Genomic DNA, 21,405 nt, shown 5'->3' with positions numbered 1-21,405 from the left:
AGGTTTCAAAATTATGCACTGTTACTATCAATTTACATATCTAATATACCATAAAATAAGTTTCTAAGTTTCTTACATTTCCACGCGCTCCTACACAAATTTCTGGAATAGTATATTATATTTATGTTTAATCTAATCCAATAATGGCATAATATCAAAGGTGATTCTCGGTGTCATGATTTCCATTCCAAATTAGAATCCCAGGACTCAAATTTGATCTCGCCTGTGGACATCAAACTTCTACAGTGGATACCCAAGTATTTGAAGGTTTCTTTTCTGTTAGATCTATGTGGTGAACATGCGGCTCAAGTCCGCATAGTAAAGTTCAACTATAAAGAAGAAAAGAACCGTATTCTCAAATTTAATACATGAGATGCTTTATCAAATTAATAGGAACTGTGCAAGATTTGCAGCATGGGAAGATGGACCATTTGAGCAGAGTGTAGCCAAGATATACTGGCTACTTTATATATTCACCACCGCCGAGGACGAGCATATGAATGCCATAATGCCTTGGTTGACCTCAAAAAGCCCTTGTCTCCACCTGTTTGAGATATTGTATCTCGCTCCGAAGTTCCTGGGTCGAACCTAAACTCTCCTCAAACTTAAGGAGCTTACGGGGCTTCCTGTGTTAAGGTATGGCTATGCAGTGCGACAAATTGTAAAATTTCTAGGCATTTTCGTTGGAGATAGAATATACCGTGTAGAAGGCGATATCTCCTTACACTAACTATTATTAATGTCTTTTTGAGGATCTATAAATAACATAACTCTGGAGATCGTCTAAAGACAGGTAAAGGTGCTGTTCATCCCAAGTACCTAGTAGATTTAATCATCGCCCTTTTCTATGCCAATTCCAAACCACTAGATAATAGTCGGTTAATTGACCGACCACTTCGTAGTCGGGAAAAGCAAGTGTCCCCGTGAGATTTTTTGGTAGTAGATTTATCAAAATCCTCAAAATTCTACATTCGAAAAATCTTATTTTGAATATACAACTATCAATTTTTAAATTAATACAATAAAAATTTCATTAGATTTATATCATTAAATTGAATTTGATAATATAAAAATTTATTATATCATTTCAAAATTGTTGATTTTATTACCTAAACTAAAAGTATTATTGTTAAAATTGATCATTTTTCATCATCTAAATCACCATTTTATTATCAAAAAAATCTCACAGGGACACTTGCTTTCCCTGACTACGAAGTGGTCGGTCGTTTATGAGCACCGACTATTACCACTAGCATATATACCGATTACATATCCAACCGTATCCCCAAATATAAATCATACACATGAGTAGAACAAAGGATGAAGCGAGCACCTCAAAGACCTCCAGCAGCCTTTGATCCTTCTATTATACTACTAAATACATCAATTAGTTGATCTTTCGAAATATGAGTATTTTAAAGAGAGGCTAGGAGAGACAGTAAATACTATCATCTCCCTAAAAATAGTCAACTGTAGATGCATAAGATTAGCAATAACGCAATAGCTTGCACTAACAAGTTTTTCTATTTTCCCTCAATCTCTATTTATCTCTCTTCTCTAAAGTCTCAGAAAGTTCTTGTCAATCCCTTAATTAACATCAATACATAAATATCCCTCTCCACAGTAATCTTACCTCGAACCAGAAACCCTCACTTCAACGCTACCTACCATCATATCTCCATCCACTATGATATCCTCGAGAAAAGGGCCATACATCTGAATCTGTGTCTGGAATCTATGTGAAGATGGTAGCTACTACTACCCAAAATTTATATCACAAATTATCAGATATTCGTCCTCGGAGAGAATAGTCTGATCATATTCATACTCATCCCAACCAGTTTTCATCACATCACTTTTACCCATCTAGTCCTCTACATTCCGACTCCTGATTTCCAACAATCATCCCATAACCAAGGGCAAAATTCCAGAACATCATAATTATATACTACTTAAATACTAATTACCAGCAAACCCCAAAATCAAACAACAAACTCAACTCTCCCTTATCGTCTTCTCATGCACTAGCGAGATTCCCAATCTGCATTTCCGTTTAAACCATGTGTTAGACATATTATTAGAACTTACCTATTCCACGAATAATAAACTATATATGTACTTTACTTAGAAAAAACGAAGATCCTCAACAAATACCATAACATGACTGTGAAACAAATTCCAAAATTATAGAACTATTAACCGAGTGGCGTAGATAATGAAGATAGACGGAAAATGTAAATATTAATAAGTATATATATAAAACTATTAAGTCTATTTTTCTATTCTACGGGTTAGAATTTTAAGACCGAAAATACGTGTACTCTATTAGAAGTACATGTATATAATTTAAAGTTCGAAAACAGAGACATGAAATAAGAAAGAAAAGGAAAGAAAAATTAATTATCAAATCATTCAAATGACACGACTCCTCAAAACTAATATATATTCCCCCCATATCACCTCACTCATCATTCCCCTACCAAGATAATATAACTACAGAAAAAATACATCACTCCACTCCACTCCAGTACACAACAACTCACTCATCTACAGTACAACTTGCGCATAGATAATGGCCGTTGCTTCATTTTACACCACTGCAAAAACTCATAATAAACATTTGAAAGTTTTATATATATATATATAAAGTAACTTATGGTGAACCGGGTCACAAAATTCAATTTTCTCTATGCGATCTAGTTCTACAAGCTACACATTCATCTAATTCCAACTCTAAATCGCTTGAACTATTCTCTAGCTCTTCCTCTTCAGTACTCTCTTCTAATTCTTCAATTGAACGTTTACATAGCCGTCCTCGTAGCCTTTTCTCCTTAGGCTTCTCCTTTGTTTCACATACGATTTTCAATACTTCCTTAGTACTAAAAACGAATTGGCCTTGTAATTTGATCCTTTTGCCTTTAGTTCTTTTCTTTCGAGTCTCGATTACCTTCTGAACATCAGCGAGCTATTTCCGAAGTAGGGTTATCTCAGCATTTTGAGATTCTACAAGCGTAATCATTCCCTTGACATATCGACGAATTGATAATATAGGAGAATCACTGTCTACTAGAACTAAATTAAAAATCTGATTTGCTTGCCTTAGTTCTGTCCCATCTGAAGGAGAACTTCGGAGTATAGAAAAGCCTAGACCTTGATTGGTAATTCTTATTTGTAAAATAAAAGATTGTTGAAAGGGGTTAAATGGTAATATATCAAATATTTTTCGTAAGGAAAAAGGTATTAAATCAGCTCTTCTTCAATTAACTTTAATATTAAAAGAGTTGACTGTTTTTATTCTGATCTTTTGAAATAATTCTATCTATTCAGCTCTTTGGATTCGTTTTACACTAGCTCGAGAATATCGATCGACCTCTAAAGAATGATATCGTTTTATTAGCCTATATACTCCAATATCAAAAGGTTGAAGCAAATGAAAGCAATGAAAGGATAGTATAAGTGTTGGTACGAGAAGGATACGGAAGACGTAGCACCCACGGATTACGTAGGTCCTGTATGTCTAATTGTATTCTGTCTAAAGAGCTAGCTACATATTGAAAGTAGTAAGTCTTATATAGACTTACTAAAAGAGCTAGTCTCTTTCGCGTTCGCTTAGTTCTTTATTACAGTAGTAATTGAATTGAAGTCATTCACTTCGTTCACACAATAAGCAAATCGATATCCTTTTCTATACAAAAAGCAATTAGATTGCTTGTAATATGATTTGAATGACCATCCATGATTAAAAGTCGAGGCTGATCACCTGACACTTTCTTGGATTCCGGCTCGAAAACCCTTTATAACTATTCTAATCTATAATTATTTGAGGTTCATTTACTTATGCTAATAGAGAACTATCAATCTTGAAATGTATCCTTTGGAATCCATATAGTATTCATATTTTGAGCCTTGAAAATGATTATAGATAATAAAGTCTTTCCAATTGCATTAATATATTCAAGTACAGTTATCTATTCTTGCTTACCAACTATAATCTTCCAATTCGATTTCTGAGTAGAATCGACTATAATACAAGTACTTTGAATACCTCCGATTGCAAATCCGGTTTCGTTTATATTATATATATCATTTAATTTATACTTTCGCTTAATGAGATATATTTGGAATATATCAAACTAAGCCTGAATATTCTTTGGAGTTGCCTCTTTAGTTTGATTAGACTTTAATTGATATGAATAATATGCTTTAAGTTCTGGATGTTTTTTTTTGGAACCTATAAATTCATTCGTAATCTATAAGTGGAATATTTGTCGAGGTAGGGTTTGGAGAGAATACGACTTGGATATATCGAATACGAATTTCGTCAACCATTTCCTTCATCAATATAGGTATAATAGGGAATCCAATAATAGTAAGATGTGAGATCCATTATACTAATGTATTTTCTTCTGCGTTTGAAAGAATTTGAGCCATTTCGTAAGATTAGATACGTGATTTCCTTCCAGCGATCCTAGCTATGAAAGTTAACTTAGGAACTTCAAAATGCTCTACAGTCTTTCTAATTGAATCAAATTCCTTTAATTGAAGTGCAATAATAGCATTCTGTATCTTCTCTTCAATTTGAGAAGGTGTAAGAGGTGGTTTGAGACGCATAGCAAAAATTATTATAGTTTGAAGTTAGTGATGGGCTAATTATGACCCGGTTCCCCATATGACCCGGTTCACCATAAGTTACGTTATATATTAAACTTTTATTTTATAGAATTTAATTTAATTTATAAGATTTTATTTATTTTTAAAGGAAGATTTATACTCAATATATATATATATATATTTATAATTATACATATACCAAAACAAAACCATCCATTACATCAACCTCTTTACCAATCCCCTCCCCCTTATTATTAATACTTCCTCATACCCTAAAAATTCGATTTGCGATTTTCATGTTTGAGAGTCTCTTATTAATGATTTCTAATTAATAGATAATCTAAGCAAAAAGAGTACTTCTAACTTCTAAGAATCGCTTGAATTAGCTAATTCTATCACCTTTGCTGCAGCTTCGTCAAAATCATCGTATGCGTATAGGGGTAATCCACTTTCGGCAATCTAGAATGTGAAGGAAATGTTAGTTAGCATGTCATGTACCTATTTGTTCTTCATTCTCCTTCTCTTTCTCCACCTAAGCCCTCCTATAAACCGTAGAACAAGCACGATCATAAGTACAATCACGAGCAAAGAATAAAAAAAATATATAAAAAAACTCACAATCTTCTGCCCCTCCTTCTCATTCGTCCCCCTAATCCTAACCACCACCGGCACCCTCACCCCCAACTCCCCAAACGCCAAAAGTATCCCCTCAGCAATCATATCCCCTAAAGTCAAACCCCCAAAAATATTAACAAAAACCACTTTTACCCTCTCATCCCTCAAAATGACCTCGAAACTCTTCTTCACCGTTTCCGCCGTTGCTTTTCCCCCTGTATCCAAGAAATTCGCAGCTTTACCTCCTGCATCCGCTAATGCATCTACAGTATTCATAGCTAATCCTGCACCATTGACTAGTGTACCAATATTGCCATCGCCTGCGAGTTTGATGTATACTATACCATGTTTTTGAGCTTCTGTTTCAGCAGGATCTTGGATATCTGCTCGAGGGAGGGAGTGAATTTCGGAGTGACGATTTGCGCTTTTGAAGGCGGCGTCGTCGAAACCAAAATTTGCATGTTCAATGGATACTCTATGCTGGAATCTTTCTTTCCATGGAGGTGCTCCTTTTATGGTGGTTTGGAGGAGGAAGGCTTCTTTTTCTTTGAAGAGTTCAAATAAACCGGAGATAATTGGATGCAACAATTTATGTTGATGCACCAATTGGAGATGAGTGGCGCACTTTTGTCTGAGACCAGTCGTGATACCTAAGTCGTATTGAAAGGGACTCTTTTTTGGTTTGGATGGGATTTCATTCTTCTTGACCGGTCCCTGTAATATAAATTGTGGACAGCGGTTGCTTCGATCAATACTAATAGTAAGGTGGCGGTGAACTGGATCTTTTTTTGAAGGATCTTGTCTTCCGGAAATTCCTTTTTGGTCAAGTAATTTAAAGGCATCTTCCTCTTTGAGATATATCGTTCTCTTTTGCACCATGTTTATAGTTGGAGTTCCTGGTGTTGGTCGTATCCTCATTGTGTGCATGCTTCGCTTTTGAGAAACACTACTTGTAGCTAGGCCACTGCTTGCTCGTCCTGAATCCCCCAACAAGGTCTTCATAGCATTGCCAAATTTAGCTGGATGATTAACCATGGTAACTCCTGCATTTTCGAAAGCCTTGATCTTTGTCAATACATCTGGTTCTCCTGGTAAAGTAAAAGCTCCAGCATGACCCATAACCTTACCGGGCACAGCATGATTACCAACTACTAGTGCCGCGGTAGGTCTACGAAAGGTTAGTAGAATCTAAAATGGTCTTTAGGAATCTTACTTGGGATTTAACGAGCGCTTCTTATACTCCTCAATCCAAGCTGCAGCCTCAAGTTCCGCTTCACCACCAAGCTCACCGATGATAATAATACCTTCAGTATCATCATCGTGTTCAAAAATCTTCAAAGCATCAACAAAATTAGTACCAGCCAAAATATCCCCACCCATTCCAATACAGAGGCTTTGACCAAGTCCAGCCCTAGTTGTTGAAGCGACGGCTTAATCGTTAGTACATGTCAAGACCTCAGCCTAAGATCTTACCTTCATAACTTAAGGTTCCTGATTTAGCAACAATGCCTATTCGACCAGGTGTGAAGCAAGAAAGTGGTTGGAAGCCAATTCGACATTTTCCAATTGCTGATATAATACCAGGAGTATTTGCGCCAACCAATCGACTTTTTGATTGACTGTCTAGTATACTGTGTATCTTGAGTATGTCAGTTCTGTTTGATTGAAAAGTCATAAAATCATACTCTTAACATATCATGAAGAGGAATGTGTTCAGCGACGGCTACAATAAGAGGAACTTCTGCTTCAATTGCTTCCTCAATGGCGGTTGGTGCTTGATGAGCTGCTACATATATTCCAGTTGCATCTGGTTTTAATTGTTCCATTGCCTATTTTTGTGTATTAGTTTGAAATGTCCTAATCATCATAGTCATGACATACTTTCCTCTTTTACAGTAGGTAGTACCGGTAATCCCAAGTGCTCTCCGTTCTTCCCAGGTGTCACACCACCAACTATATTAGTTCCCCATTCTATTGATTCTTTTGCATTTGCTGTAGCCTTGATGAAAGATTAAAATTAGTGAATTATCATTGATGATGGCAACTTTAGGAACCTCACCTGTCTACCTGTACCAAGTCAGTCAGTCATGATAGCTCACCAGCTATGATACATATTAAAAAAATAGTCAATGGAGTCAGCATACCTGTAAAACCTTGAAAGATAACTCTAGTATGATTTCCAATCTTCAAATTTTTAATTGTTTGACCATATCTATCCTCATATACACCATTTTTCACAAAATACTTCAAAGTCCTCGTGCTGGAGTAGCCGTACCTACCCCGCGTGAGAGCCTTTGATCGTATCATATCTTATTTTTGTACTTGAAAAGAAGGATACAATCGTATCTATTATGTACAACCAAAAGACAAAATATAGAATGAATCGAATGAATGTGTAAATGAACTCCAAAACACCCGTTCCTGCCGTTAGAGAAAGATCAATATGATGTTCACGAAGTAATCAAAAGTTTTACCTAAGACTGTTTAGGTGGGTTGTCGGAAATAAAAAACGCCGATGAACCTGGCTTCACTTATTAAACCCGCTGCAGTTCCTCCAAGCTTCAAACACACACAGGCCATGGTTCAAAAAGTGTGGGGAGAACAAACACGCATCATCTCACAAGCATGCATTGAATTGAAAGTTGGAATTCTGGACCTCTATTCTCTCTTCCAACTCTATCATCTCTTGTACGAAAACGGACTAGTGAAAATATCAATAATCTGTCATTTTATAAAATAAAATAAATTATAAGTAAGTCTCAAATGAACCTCCAGCTCAATGAATGTATATAATCTTTATTACCTACTTAGATATTTGAACAAAAAGCTAGAAACCAACCCATCAATCCCATCATTCACGTAGGGATGGGCGCTTTATATAAAGCAGAGCTGGATTACAATAAAGTATAATAACAGTATAGCTTCATTATTATATGCTTTATTTTTAAAGGAATTAGTCATCATGAACAGCCAATCAATATAAAATATTCACTTTAAGAAAAAGTTCCTCCGCGATTTGCCCAATCACGTGTTTCAATTGATTCATCCTATTTCCCTTTCAAAAAAAAAAAAACATTAAAAATCTATATTATAATAAAGGGAGCTAGATTATTATCAAAGAAAAATGAGCTGGATTATTATGCTTTAGGCAATTACAAATTTCCCATCCCTACATTCACGTGCAGAAATCATTTTGGGTTAGATTCTGACTATTCATCCGTAGAAATACCGATCTCAAAAATATCTACTTATGTAACCACTCGAGTACTAGGTAAGCTACCAGTGACGGATTCGAGAGCTACTATGACTCGAGTTTCGCACCATATATTAACTATGCGGATTTAATATCAAGTCCTTTGACTACTAGGTATTTCACCAAACAAAAATTTTCATCTATTCTTATATATTTCAGTATATAGCTGAACTGATATTACACCACGGGGTCCATTATCTTTTCGATTCTGGAACATTGAACGAGTTGGTTAGATTATTCAATATACGAGCATTACTGCACTGGGATATCGACTGGTTCAATTGTCCATACACCTACATTACTTCTCAAACTTTTACCATTGAAACGAATCAAATTCCTGAATATACATACAACACACCACATCAACCGCCAACATGACAACCACCGCAAACGACCTATCCACCACCCTCAACAATCTCTCCATCAATTCCCCCTCCACCACCAAACCCCCCTCCAAAACCACAAAGAAAACCAAAACCCCCATAGCCGACTCTTGGGAAGACGAATTCTCCGATTCCTCCTCCACCGAAACCGAAGACGAGACTTCAATACCAACAAACACCTCGAATCCACTTTCACCCACTTCCTCATTTCCTGCCGCTCCACCACCTACACCTATATCCCCTCCACCCGAGGGAAGTAATGAGGATATCCCTTCATTCTCCAGCTCCAAAACCCCTTCCAAAACTAAATCGACATCCAAACCCAAACCCTCCACCACAACCCAAACCATCGAATACGAAAATCCCTACGGCTACCCTGGTCCCTCCTCTTCCTCTCCATATTCATCCCCATCATGCACCTCCCGGGGCCCCGAACGCAGACAGGAAAAAACAGATGCAGTAGCGCGACGGTTAATTGCAGGAGCATTGGGTGTGCGAGTCCCGAAGAAGACAGAGGAACAGAGGGAATATGAGCGAGTGCAGCGGGAGAAAGAGGTTAGGAGGAGGAAAGAAGAGAGAGAGGAGGAGGGGAGGAGGAAAGAAGAGGAGGAGAGGAGGAAGAGGGGGGTTTGGGATGATTGAGGGGTTAATTTTGGGGGTGGATAGTTTTAAGGATGCGGGTAGATTGGCTGCTGGGAGGAAGGTATACGGAAGAGATGAGTTGGATCTGGACATCCCGTCGCACAGGAATGAGAGCTAGAGCTACAGCTCAAAGCAAAAAGTAGATTAAACATCTATCTAGCTTCCACATCCTCCCATCTCTACATCCCACCAAACTCACCAAATTCACTCCCTCAAAACCACATAAGCAATGTTGAATCAAGAAAATACTCCCAGCGATTCCAATACATTTCTTGTATCTAATTAATTACTCGAGTAAATACCTAGTAAATATACCCACGAGAATGAGAAATATATATCTTATATCATTCATCATATATTATAATGCTATATCCATTACCCTATACACAATAGTCACAAGACCACAAAAATAAAACTTAAAATAAGACTACGTTTCGGAATAATATAGATTCCTCAAAGCAGCAACAAGTAAACCAGTAAGTCTTAAATTTAAATACCTATGAATCGTACTACTGCACTGTATTGTAAGATTAATAGAAGAATTCTGCATAATAGAGATATTCATGTAAAATATACCAACTGGCTGGCTGACTAACTGACTAATTGATTGAATGAATGAGTGAGTGAATGAGTGAGTGAGTGAGTGTATTGTTATTATATAAAATGTAAAAGGTATAGTATAAGCAAGAGTACTCTGGGAAGTGCTCCCCATGGTTTAAAGATACCTCCTGTTATGTAGAGATGTTCAAAGAGTTGTTTGTTCAGCAGCGTGGGAGAAGCTCCTATATTAGAATCCCGGTGTGCGAAAGGATGTATTGGAGAACCATTGTGGCAAACAACAAAAGAGCCTATGTTTGAAATACATTGTGCAAATATCACACATCCAGTTTACACACCACACCAAACAGAAACCCAACACAATTAGAGAACATCTTCAATATTTTCGGCCTAAGGAAAACAAGCATCTAGATTCCCACCCTCCTCCACTGCAGCCAGAAGATATGCTCGAAGTCTGAAGAAACACTATTTGACGCCTGCCTAGAACGCGCCAATATGGAGATTGTAAAATTGACGAGTCGTCCCCCAAACACAAGAAAAAAAAGTCCTGATCGAAAGATTGTTGTCGCCTTTTTAGTAGTTAAATATTAACTGCTAACACAGTGATACACACTTCTCCCTACTCTGAGCTCTCCATCATCTCCCAAGCTATCCCAAACCCTGGTACATTTCGCCCGTCTCCACTGTGCGCATATCGGATTGTTAAGGTATCGTTTCGTCGTGTGAATTGAATGCAGAAGAAAGGATGGCTTATTGGCCACCGATTTGTTCTTGATGAACCTCAAGAGTATCGCCATCTTGCATATCCAACTGGAGTGAAATATGTTAGTAAAAAGTGATGCGACACAATGGCGCAACCATATCTTCTATCGAATAAAGACTTCCAACACTTCATAAAATATAAAAATGATAACATACCTTATCCGGACTATCTGTAGCTTGAACACGACTACCATCAAAAAGGAATCGAACAGAGTTTGGTGCCTTGCCTTGTCTTTCACAGAAAGCATCCATCAACTTCTTCAACTGGGTTGAGCGCTTAATTTTGAAGAAAACTTCATTATTGTTATCGGTGACCTTGATGTTCAAGTGCTCGGAGACGGGGGCTTCGGGCTTCTCGCCAGCTGGGCTTCCTTCGTTGTCGGACATTTTGAGATTGAGGTTATTTGGAAAATGGGTTGGTGAATGTCGTGGGGTACTTGTGAATTCGAGGCTGAAGGTGACAGATTAGTTTGTGAAATAAAGAGGATTATCATGTAGTGATTAAACTTACAAGACTGGATTTGATTTGAAGTAGTAGATCTACTTTTGAGATATGTAGTAAAGTTTAAGAATTGGGAGGAGTAGAAGTCAAATTCACGCTTTGGCTGATGACGCTAAGATTGGTACCACAAAAGGAAAGAGAAGTATGGAGGGGTTCTGATTGGTGTTTTGCGGTGTACTGTAGCCTCTTGGATATAAAAAGATTCTTAGAGAATCAATGAATTTACTATGCCTAGATAACTTCTATCCATTTGTTTGAAAGAGATTATCCTACAGCTATATATCATATTTGAATCAAAGATTCACTCAAAAGAAAAGAACTCGGATGTTCATTTATTCATAAGGCCAATTGAATATGGTGATCTTTTCTATCATATTGCTTTTTGGTGCTTGTTACTGATGAACATGGAATTTTAGCCACCCAAAAATGATATAATTACAGAGCAACCTTGCCATTCTAAAGCTGTATGTTACACTATTTCTTTACTTTTTCAAAACATTCAAAAGCTGACAATAAAGTGTGCTATTCAAGGTCAGCATCTTTCAGTCAAAATTGACTGGGAACTTTGACTGATGATTACACTACAGATTGTCTGGCAAAGAACAGTTATAATGAAGAAAAGTGTAGATCACAGGTTGATGCTCTATATGATTGCTGCAATGCATTTTATGAGAAGAATGGCGATGATGCAAAGACTGTCTCTTGTCCCAAGGCAAATCTATTGAGATTGAAGATGAAACAGAGATCAGAAGAGAAGCAGTCATGAGGGAGGCCGTCATGAAGATATATACGGCCCCTCGAAATGGCCACCAAGGCAGAAAGCAGAAGGCTCTTCACATCCACCTATTTGTACTAGAACTTCCATAGCATGATGCCACAAATGTAACATCACCATTGCCAGTCATTTCACAAGCACATTGATAAATCCAAGAATCCATGTACCATACGCATAATCAAAAACTACAGTTGAGCTTACGAAAAGATGTAACTCTCCAAGTTTACTGCCATCCTTCACACCTTCGAAAAGGTCAGGTAACGGAAACAGGAAGAGTCGTTAATATGGCCGATCATGAGCGCGCAAAGAGATCCCTGTGGACCTAACCAAACATTGAAGGCTTGATTCGAGACTCTAATTAGAAGGGCGGTTAAGACATTTGTGAAGAAAAAACTTACAAATTTGCAAAGAGGAAATTTCTTAAGTAGAAGATTCCTTAGCGTCAAATGGAATATCACGCTAAATTCGAGACTAAAAAATTACAACCCCTGACATTTCAGGACAGGACGCGCCTAAAAGTTCCCAAGGCCGAAAGCTACAATTTGAGGATTTGATCGATGGCCCATGCAATGTCAACATTGAACAAGATTGTGCCTTACTTTTTTAATTTCTTCCTTTGCCCAGTGTCGCATTAAAGAATATGGCGCCCATGTCAGCGCGCGGTTCCGTAATGAACAATCATACAAATGGATTGGATGTACCAAAGGCCCAGGTAAATATGAAGATCCTAAATTCTATGGATATTAAAGCTGATTTGAGCTTTCAATTTCTAGAATTTGCGAGAAGGAAGTTGGCAGCTGATAACTGTAAGTTTCGTTGGAATGTAGTCTAGAATGTTCAAGGCTAACCTTTACGCGCCAGCCGGAATCAAGATTTGAAAGAGAACTTTCTGAAGACCCTTCTTCTTATGATGGAATGTCGCGCTATGGTGAGGAGCAAGAGCAAGAGCAGGGTCAGTGATGCTTGCGTACTATGATGATTATTGTGCGCTCTGCACTTACTAATTCTTCTCAGCGATAGTTGCATACGAAAAGCCAAGTATGATAGAAACTGCAGGAGAAACTGAAGCCGTCTTATACCCCCTTCAAGATGCTGCGAATCGAGTTGGAAATGAGGTTGAGAAGTTTGCGGAATTTTTAGATGGATATAATCCTTTGAGGGTGGCAGATGGAGATGAGAGACGGGAGATGGCATTCGATTTGATTGAATTGTATCACAAGACTGCTCTCGACACACTGGATCAATTACGAGATCGCCATGAATCCGAACGCCGAAAGATAGAGGGTTTGAGTTGGAGAAAAAAGATGAGAGGTTTCAAGATCGCACAAGATACCGATGAGATGGATATGGAGAACTCGGATGAGGAGGATCAGTTTATCACAAGTTCGAGGACAACCGTAAAGGATTTAATTCGTTGGGAGCAAGAGGCGCAAACTTGGGACTTGCTTAAAAGATTGGCACATCTACGATTTCCCGAACCAAATACTGGAAAAGAGTTTGAATCCCCACAGACACCTATAAACCAGTATACGAGTGAACGAGAGGCTTGGGATCGTTTCCTACAGACTGATAATTTAGCACTAGAACGAAAAACTGTGCTCCGATGGCTTCAGGATACGGCTGAGGAATCAGGAGATGAAATTGACGTCCTAGTTCAAGATTTACAACAAAATGCCGAAAGGGGAGATATTATCGCACATGGTTGGTTACACACTAAGGCAGCTATCAAACTCCAGAAAAATCAGCATTCTTGGCCTCGAACTCTCGATCCTAATTCTCAAGAGATTCAGAAAATCATGTGGAACTCTTCTAAAACCGAACCTCTGGTCACTCAGCTTGACCCCGATGCAGTGACTCGTCAAGGACGAAAGTTGGAAAAACAGGATGAATACTTTGAGCGTGCCATTTGGTTGGGATGCTATCAGATGCTCCGTCGAGGAAGAAGCCCAGCTGAAATTAGAGAATGGTGTATGGATCGAACTGAAGTATGGAGAGCAGTCAGCATGTCTGGTTTACCGGATGATAAACCATTAGAAGACGACGAGGAAGGGGATATTGCATCCGGAGCTCTCTGGAGACGCATGTGTTTTGCACTTGCTCGAAAGGGTGGAAATGATGATTATGAACGAGCTGTATATGGTATTCTCTCTGGCGACATATCGAGTGTCGAACCTGTGTGTCAATCATGGGATGACTTAATTTTCACACATTACAATGCCTTGTTGAGAACACAATTCGATCATTACATCCAATCAGGGCCTCAAACATTAATGAATGGAACTCTGGCCTTTGGGACACTTGATGCTGTTGTCCTTCATGGGGATAATGCGATAGCTGGGAAACGACTTGTTGAAAACTTAAAGACAGATGCACGTACGGCAGAAGAAAGCTCACAACCAATGAAAATGCTTCAAGGTGTGTTGATTGGTGAACAATTTGCGGACTTCATCTATCAGCAAGGTTTGGCGTTGTCAAAATTTGCGAACGCGGAAACCACCTCGAACTTGATACCCCGTACGGATGAGCAACCAAAAGATCAAGACATTACTAATTATGTCAATTTGGGTGATCACGATAGTTTGCGAGTTTTTACTCATGTTATACTCATCTTTAGAGGCCTTGGATTAAATTTTGGTGGTGTACTTAAAGAGTCTGTCATCGAGAATGTTATTGTGGCATACATCAGTTTCCTACGTCTCGCAAATAAAGGGGAACTAATCCCTCTATATTGTTCTCAACTCTCTGGAGCAAGAAGATACGCCACTCTTAGTCGCACTCTGATTGATATCACAGATCATGAACAACGAGTCACCCAAATCAGATTGATGAGGGAGCTAGGATTGGATGTTCAACAATTCGTCAACTATCAGTCAAGATTTCTTCTCTCGGATCATCCCGATGGAGCTAAAGGATATCCATCACCCAAGGAGTTTCAGGTTCTGGTAGATGATGGCAGGGGAGGGAAAAAGATAAGGAAGGATTTCATAGGACAGGATTCTGAGACTCTTGATAGGATTGATCTTTTGCTCATTAGAAGTTTAGAGTGGTATCTACTTGTAGATGGACTTTGGTCTGAGACATTCATGGTTGGTAGAATGCTGTATCAGCGATTTTATAGTAAGTTTTCATTCTTAGATCTCTCCTTCAATGCTAAATACTCATCAGAGAATCTACACCTTTCCGCTGCTCTCACTTTATCTCAAAGAATACCGAGTTCTGAAATCGCATTGAGTAAAACTCGGGCATTGTTAGGCGAAAGCCTCGATTTTCAGGGTCTGGAGTCGGAAGAGAATGAGGATTTGACTGAAGTTCTTGATGGCTCAGCGGATAAGAAGAGACACCTAAAAAAGTATATGGTGGAGCAGGCAAAGAGTTTCAGAGAACTGGAGACATTGGCGTTGACTTTGGATCGCATAGAGAGTGCATGGGGCATATTTTTTCTCATGCAAGAGTGAGTTATTTGGTATCTGAATTTAGCTTTGTCGCTAACATTTTACCTTAGGGGTGATGACATTGAAATGAAAAAGTCCATGAAGCGAGGTTTAGGTCAAAGCCTCCCAGCTGCAAATATTGGTGCAGAGCCATTATTTAATGGATGGTTGACAACAAGCTTGCAAGGTAAGCGATTTTTGTTTTATGAAAATGGAAAAGTGCTGACATATTTTACTAGAACAACCCGAGTTTGCAAAGATACGGGAAACCTATCTTCCCGAGACTATTCTTGCTTGGATCGCAACGTTACAGATGGCTGGAGCAGTGTTGACTCGTGATTACTTGATGACCTCTATGGAATTGTCCACTATCATGGCGGATGAAAACTCTGATCTCTTAGAACTCTTTTCCAAAACCGGAAGGATGCCAGAACTTGTGAACGCCCTTGCATCGGCAAGCAAAGAACTTCTACTGGTATCCAGTAGAAGTAAGAGAAGTACGACATCGAAAAATAGCAAGAAAATGAAGGAAAAGGGATGGACAACGGATTTGTGGAACGTCAAACCATAACGTTTTGTATGATATGACGATATGATATGGAAGTGGAATTTCCCATTCGATCATTATTATGGAGATGGCTTTGGGATGTTGATGGACAATAGGATGGATTGGATGGGGTAGAAGGTTAGGAATGTCATCCTATTTGCATGGATTCTTATGGTTTTATATGATTCCATATCAACCTCCTATTATTGAATGAAGGAAAAACCGACAGGCTTAATTATTAGAGGAGAGATCTCTTGCGAATTATTTATGTGATGTATGCAAGTCTATATGTTATTAGGTATATTATATCTATATTATCATACCTAAATCTATTTAAATCGAATTGTATTTGATTACCTCCTCGAGTATCTATCAGTTCAATGATCCACTGATAGAGATATTTGTAGAGTGTGTGAGTAGGTATGTAAGTATAAGTATATTACTGTTTTATTCGATATGATGGAGATGATGAGGGCTGACTTGATTTTACCTCGGAGGAGTATCGTATTTATCATTATCTATCTAATGTTTCTCTGCTATTTATGGTATACTGGTGTATCTAATATCTATTCTCTATTTAAATACAAAAAACCAAACCTTTCATTTCTCCTATTTACACTCATATATTCTATCAAACCCTGTATTCCTATACTCTATTAAACCTCCCAACCTCTCATAACACATATACATCCAACAGTTAGTCCAACATTTCATTTCGTTAGGTTATCAAAATATTATATTATATTATATTACTAAGCTCTGACATACACACACCATGACATACCAATACCAAAGCAAGCTCTGTGGTGGTTCTCCAGTTTTATGTGGCTCAGCAACACCCAGATAGGCTGGATATTTATAGAGGAGGTTGTTGTGTGGGAAATGGAAAGGGAGTTTGGATGATAGGCGCACAAGTAGTAGGTACTTTGTATTTGTATACCTGATGAATACTAGTAGTACTTCTTACATGTACTTGTAACAATAAGCACATTGATAAAGAATGAATGAATGAATGAAGAATGAAGAATGCCCTAACACTCCTTAGATAAAACTGATGAAAATGAAGATATACTTTTGTTCCGACTCCACAATAATTGTTTCAATGATGGGGTAGATAAATATACTTTCTGATTACCTACTCTCTCCTTTTGTCTTGCCTCGTAAACAGGTGGGAAAGTCACATCTCACGTATCCATCCATCCATCCTTCCTAGTAAACATTATTCACACCTTTTGGGGGGGCCATAGCTTATTTAGACGCGATCCCGTGGTTCACAATAAGCACCCAAACTAAACTAATAAACTAAACCAAGCCAAACCAAACCAAAGTAGCCAGCCTCTAAGATCTACCTACCTACTCAAAGTCTATTCCCTTGTACAACTAAACAGATATCATGATCATGGCGACAGCTTCTTCAATTCAATCACGATAATGTCAACAGTGTCTTCAAGCCTTTCTTCAGTTATCACAGGTCAAGGCAACTTTGGGCATTTCCGTATCAATCAATTTGTCGATACCAATCCAGTTAATGCGACCGAGCTCCATTCTAAAATACAGACGCCCAACGCGAATCAAGTTAGTAAAATCACTCTCGACATTACATCCACCACCAATAATTCGATGGCACAATCATCGCGCCCTACCTCAGGTCAGAATACTACCGAGATCACTCCAACAGTTGCACCGGCGAAAACTCTCCAGAAAGATCAATCAGCATCATCGCCTCGAGGTGGCTTTGGCGCGTTGGAGCTGGTGGAATTGAATTCGAACCCCATACTCGACGGGGTTTTAGGTCCAAACAAGGACGGGAGAGTTCGTAATCCGGTCCCCTCTAAGCTGAAAGGCAAGACCGATAATAAAAAGGGCAATTTTGGGGTGATGCACATGGCGGCCAGTACGCCAGGAAAGAAAGAGGCACCGGGGAAAGATGCCGCAGCTGAACGTGATGCTGCCGCCAGAAGAACGAGTGAAAACACGGCCTCGCGTGCGAAAGCTGCTGCGAATGAAAAATATGCTCCTCCGAAGAAGAGAGGACTCGACGCGGCGAAAAATGAAGGTGGGAATCGCGCATCTCCGTTTGGTTCACGAGATGATCACAAACAACGTGCGAGGCCGCTAACTCCGGATGAGACGAAATATGAACAAGCGCGATTATTGACATTATTGAGAAGCATCAATCCAGTCACGGTCGTCGATCAGGTTTGTAAAGCAGTGGCATATTTTGGTGGTATACCTGGTGCACCGCCACCAGAAGATGGTATCTTTCCTGAAAGTGCGAATACAAGAGAGACTGGGGCATTGTTTATAGGATGGTTGGCAGAAATATTTCCCGATCTTTCATCAGCACCAGAACCTCCAGCACCGAAGATGCAGGAACCACTTTCTGCCAAAGGGAAAAGAGGTCGTGGAAGACCACCGAGAGATTCGAAAGGTTCAGAGAATGGTACATCTGATCCTCCAGGACCAGCAAACGGATTTGGATTTGGTCCAGCTGTTCAAGCCCCAACTTGGGGATTGCCTCAATCTGTAGCTTTAGTTAATACTGCACCCCCGATGGCGGCTCCACCAATACCTGCTGCTGCAGCAGTTCCATCGGCTTCAACAGCAAGTCCTAACTTGAGTCGTCCTGTTCAGACCGAGTCAGAGCGACCCGCCACTCCCCTCAAACAACACATTGATAATCTTGCTCCTGATACTGAATCTACAAGCAAACGAAGGAGAGGTAGACCCAAAGGATCTAGAAATAAGGGAAAAGAAGTACAAACTGGAAGTGAAAGCGCGGGAGGAATGAGTAGTGTTGATGCTTCCACATCAGAACCAGGACCGTCAGAACAACACATTCAACAGCCTGCCGCGGTTGCAAACATGACGGCTGAGAAACCCAACACTGCGAAGGGATCCCCAATTGTCCCAATCACGGACATAAGCAACAAGGGTGGTCAGCCACAACTCACATACTCGACAGAGCATTGGAACGCAGACTCGAGCGCCGGCCATACCTCTTCTATTCTCCCGCCGGATCAATATAGTCCGGAAGAACGTGCCGTCATCGAAGCGTTTCAGAACGAGCAAGCACCTGGTGGAGGTTCTGATAGTTTCAATTCGACTCAACCGACACCGGTAAACAATGGCACTCCTACGGCTGGTGGTATGAAGAGAAAACGTGGTCCTAATAAGCCTAAGAACCCTTCGATGACGGCATCTCAAAATATTTCAGGATCACAACCACAAACTAGTCATACATCTAAGAATATTAGTCCTCTTCCTGCGCCAGCTGAAAGCCCCCTTGTGCAAAAAGATACTTCTAGTGTACAGTGGGAATCTGTACCTCCTATGGTTGAAACTCTTGTTCCGCCACCTCCGAAACGACAACGAAAGCCAAAGGTTCCTGGAGCTAATGGTCCTGTTACCGGTAAGAAGACTGGTTCATCGGTCGTCAGTAATGCTACACCTCCTATACCGCCAAGCTCTATTCCAGATTCCCCAGCCACTTCAGTACAAGGCATACAACAAAACATCCAACAATCACAACAGGGCACACCTGTAACTCGACCTGCTGATGGATTGGAAGCTCATTATGCTCGCTTTCAAGATCTTGGACAACAGAATGGACGAAGTATTACTCCAACAATCACTCCCCAGGTACGGCAACATCAGAAATCTTCATCAATCCCTCAATCAACCCCACAACAAATGAATTTGCAAACTTCTCAACAACCTCAGCAAGCTCAAATGCAACATCAAACATCCCAACAAAGCCATTCACGAGATGATCAGAGTCAAAAAATGACACAAAATGTTTCGAGAAATGCTTCGAATAGCTATTTCCCAAATCATGGTACTACTAGTTATGTCTCACAGTATCCTTCGAATTCAAATCAACCAAATCAACGATATAGCGCTCACCAACCATCACCTCAGATGGCCAACAGCTACCGAGCAGGTACCATGAGCCAAGCCTCACCACAATTTACACATGCAGAAAATGCCTACCGAACTGCTAGTCCTCATAACATAGCTCAACCATCACCCTCTTTCTCTCAAGCCGATACTTCATACCGAACTTCATCGTCTCTAGCAAATCCCTCGCCAACTTATTCACAACCTGAAGCATCTTACAATCCTCGCACACCTTCTATTTCTACCACAACTCCATCCTACTCTCAACCTGACTATAAATCCTCAGCTCTAAATCAAACATCCTCTTATGCTCGTTCTACCCCAACAACACATCAACAACAATCCTATAATCAATTCGCGGACGCTTCCTACATTGATTTACCTACTCTTGACCTTCCTACTTTAGGCCATACATCCGCATCTCCCTACGGTCAAACAAATATGAATAATCTAGGTGGTAGTTCGAGAAGTAATGCAAATACAAATAGTATTTATGGGACGAGTTCTGGATTAGGAAATGCGTTTGATGGAGGTGCAAATGATTTGTTAAGAGTTAATAGAGCAGGAAGTGGAAGTTATGGGGCTGCTGGTAGTGCTGGACCTTTTGATGGTGGTGAAGAAATGAGACAGAGGTTGATGAAAGGAATGTTGGGGAGAGAACGCTGAAGTGTTATTCACGGATATTTTAGTCGACGATGAGTTACGCGTTGAAGCGACGAGTTTTGATAAATATGATGGAGGAGTGGAGAATGTGCCTACTCCTGATCAATTTATTCACGACTCACTTGAATGACTTTGAAATGATTCATCAATAGTTTTTATGATGAATCATCAGGTCCATGTCAGGCGCTTTCCTTTGAAATGATGCACCCCGTGAAAGGTTTGAGATGTGTTTTGAAGGAGGCCATCTCAAAATTCATAGCTGTCATCAGGAGCCAAGGTGAAAACTAATCATATGATTCTTTGTGATGCTAGGGTGGAATGAATTGAATGGATGCGATTTTTATGTGGTGTGATGCAAATTGGTGTGAATGACAATGGAAAATAGGAATAGGAATAGGAAACGGAGAAAAGAATTGTTTCTTCTATTGGGTATTGGGTCCTTGGTGTATGTATGTATGTGGATGAATAAGATTCAGATGATGATACAGATTAAGATTCTATCTTAGGATATGGATGAGTGTGTGAATGGGTTAAGATATGATGTTATTGGATGGGTTTGGATTGAATGGTGGGTGGGTGGATGGATGATTGGTGAATGGATTACAAGTACATTGCTTCTTTTTTATTTTTACTTTATTCTATTTTTATTTTATTTTACTTTTTTTTATGTTACTTTATTTTACTTTACTTTACATTACATTTTATTCTTTTTTATTTTAAACGGGTGGGTTAATTATTTCGGGTTTGGGAATGGGGAGAGGGT

At 39.3% G+C, this 21,405-nt stretch overlaps 5 protein-coding genes across 5 annotated transcripts; 3 read left to right on the top strand and 2 right to left on the bottom strand.

Moving 5' to 3' along the window:
• Nucleotides 1-4,977: 4,977 nt before the first annotated feature.
• Nucleotides 4,978-7,806, bottom strand: SS1G_06854 (hypothetical protein; the record flags this gene model as incomplete). Its single annotated transcript, XM_001592563.1, has 6 exons — nt 4,978-5,070; nt 5,230-6,394; nt 6,440-6,656; nt 6,700-6,849; nt 7,108-7,218; nt 7,800-7,806. 6 exons carry the CDS (start codon nt 7,804-7,806, stop codon nt 4,978-4,980), a joined length of 1,743 nt encoding a protein of 580 aa, XP_001592613.1.
• Nucleotides 7,807-8,853: 1,047 nt separating this feature from the next.
• Nucleotides 8,854-9,504, top strand: SS1G_06853 (predicted protein; the record flags this gene model as incomplete). The annotated part of the gene is made up of 1 exon (XM_001592562.1): nt 8,854-9,504. The coding sequence occupies one exon, from the start codon at nt 8,854-8,856 to the stop codon at nt 9,502-9,504; it is 651 nt and encodes a 216-aa protein (XP_001592612.1).
• A 1,145-nt stretch (nt 9,505-10,649) lies between these two features.
• SS1G_06852 (hypothetical protein) lies at nt 10,650-11,072 on the bottom strand (the record flags this gene model as incomplete). The annotated part of the gene is made up of 2 exons (XM_001592561.1): nt 10,650-10,872; nt 10,981-11,072. The coding sequence occupies 2 exons, from the start codon at nt 11,070-11,072 to the stop codon at nt 10,650-10,652; spliced, it is 315 nt and encodes a 104-aa protein (XP_001592611.1).
• A 1,669-nt stretch (nt 11,073-12,741) lies between these two features.
• Nucleotides 12,742-16,103, top strand: SS1G_06851 (hypothetical protein; the record flags this gene model as incomplete). The annotated part of the gene is made up of 7 exons (XM_001592560.1): nt 12,742-12,813; nt 12,875-12,907; nt 12,963-13,053; nt 13,122-15,218; nt 15,267-15,552; nt 15,604-15,719; nt 15,772-16,103. 7 exons carry the CDS (start codon nt 12,742-12,744, stop codon nt 16,101-16,103), a joined length of 3,027 nt encoding a protein of 1,008 aa, XP_001592610.1.
• Nucleotides 16,104-17,510: 1,407 nt separating this feature from the next.
• On the top strand, nt 17,511-20,645 carry SS1G_06850 (hypothetical protein; the record flags this gene model as incomplete). Its single annotated transcript, XM_001592559.1, has 2 exons — nt 17,511-19,721; nt 20,001-20,645. 2 exons carry the CDS (start codon nt 17,511-17,513, stop codon nt 20,643-20,645), a joined length of 2,856 nt encoding a protein of 951 aa, XP_001592609.1.
• Nucleotides 20,646-21,405: the final 760 nt, after the last annotated feature.

Source organism: Sclerotinia sclerotiorum, genomic scaffold (genome assembly GCF_000146945.2).
Source record: "Sclerotinia sclerotiorum 1980 UF-70 scaffold_8 genomic scaffold, whole genome shotgun sequence".
NCBI classification, from domain to species: domain Eukaryota; kingdom Fungi; phylum Ascomycota; class Leotiomycetes; order Helotiales; family Sclerotiniaceae; genus Sclerotinia; species Sclerotinia sclerotiorum.
The sequence above is the reverse complement of the archived record's forward strand: the minus strand, read 5'-3'. Positions and strand labels throughout refer to the sequence as shown.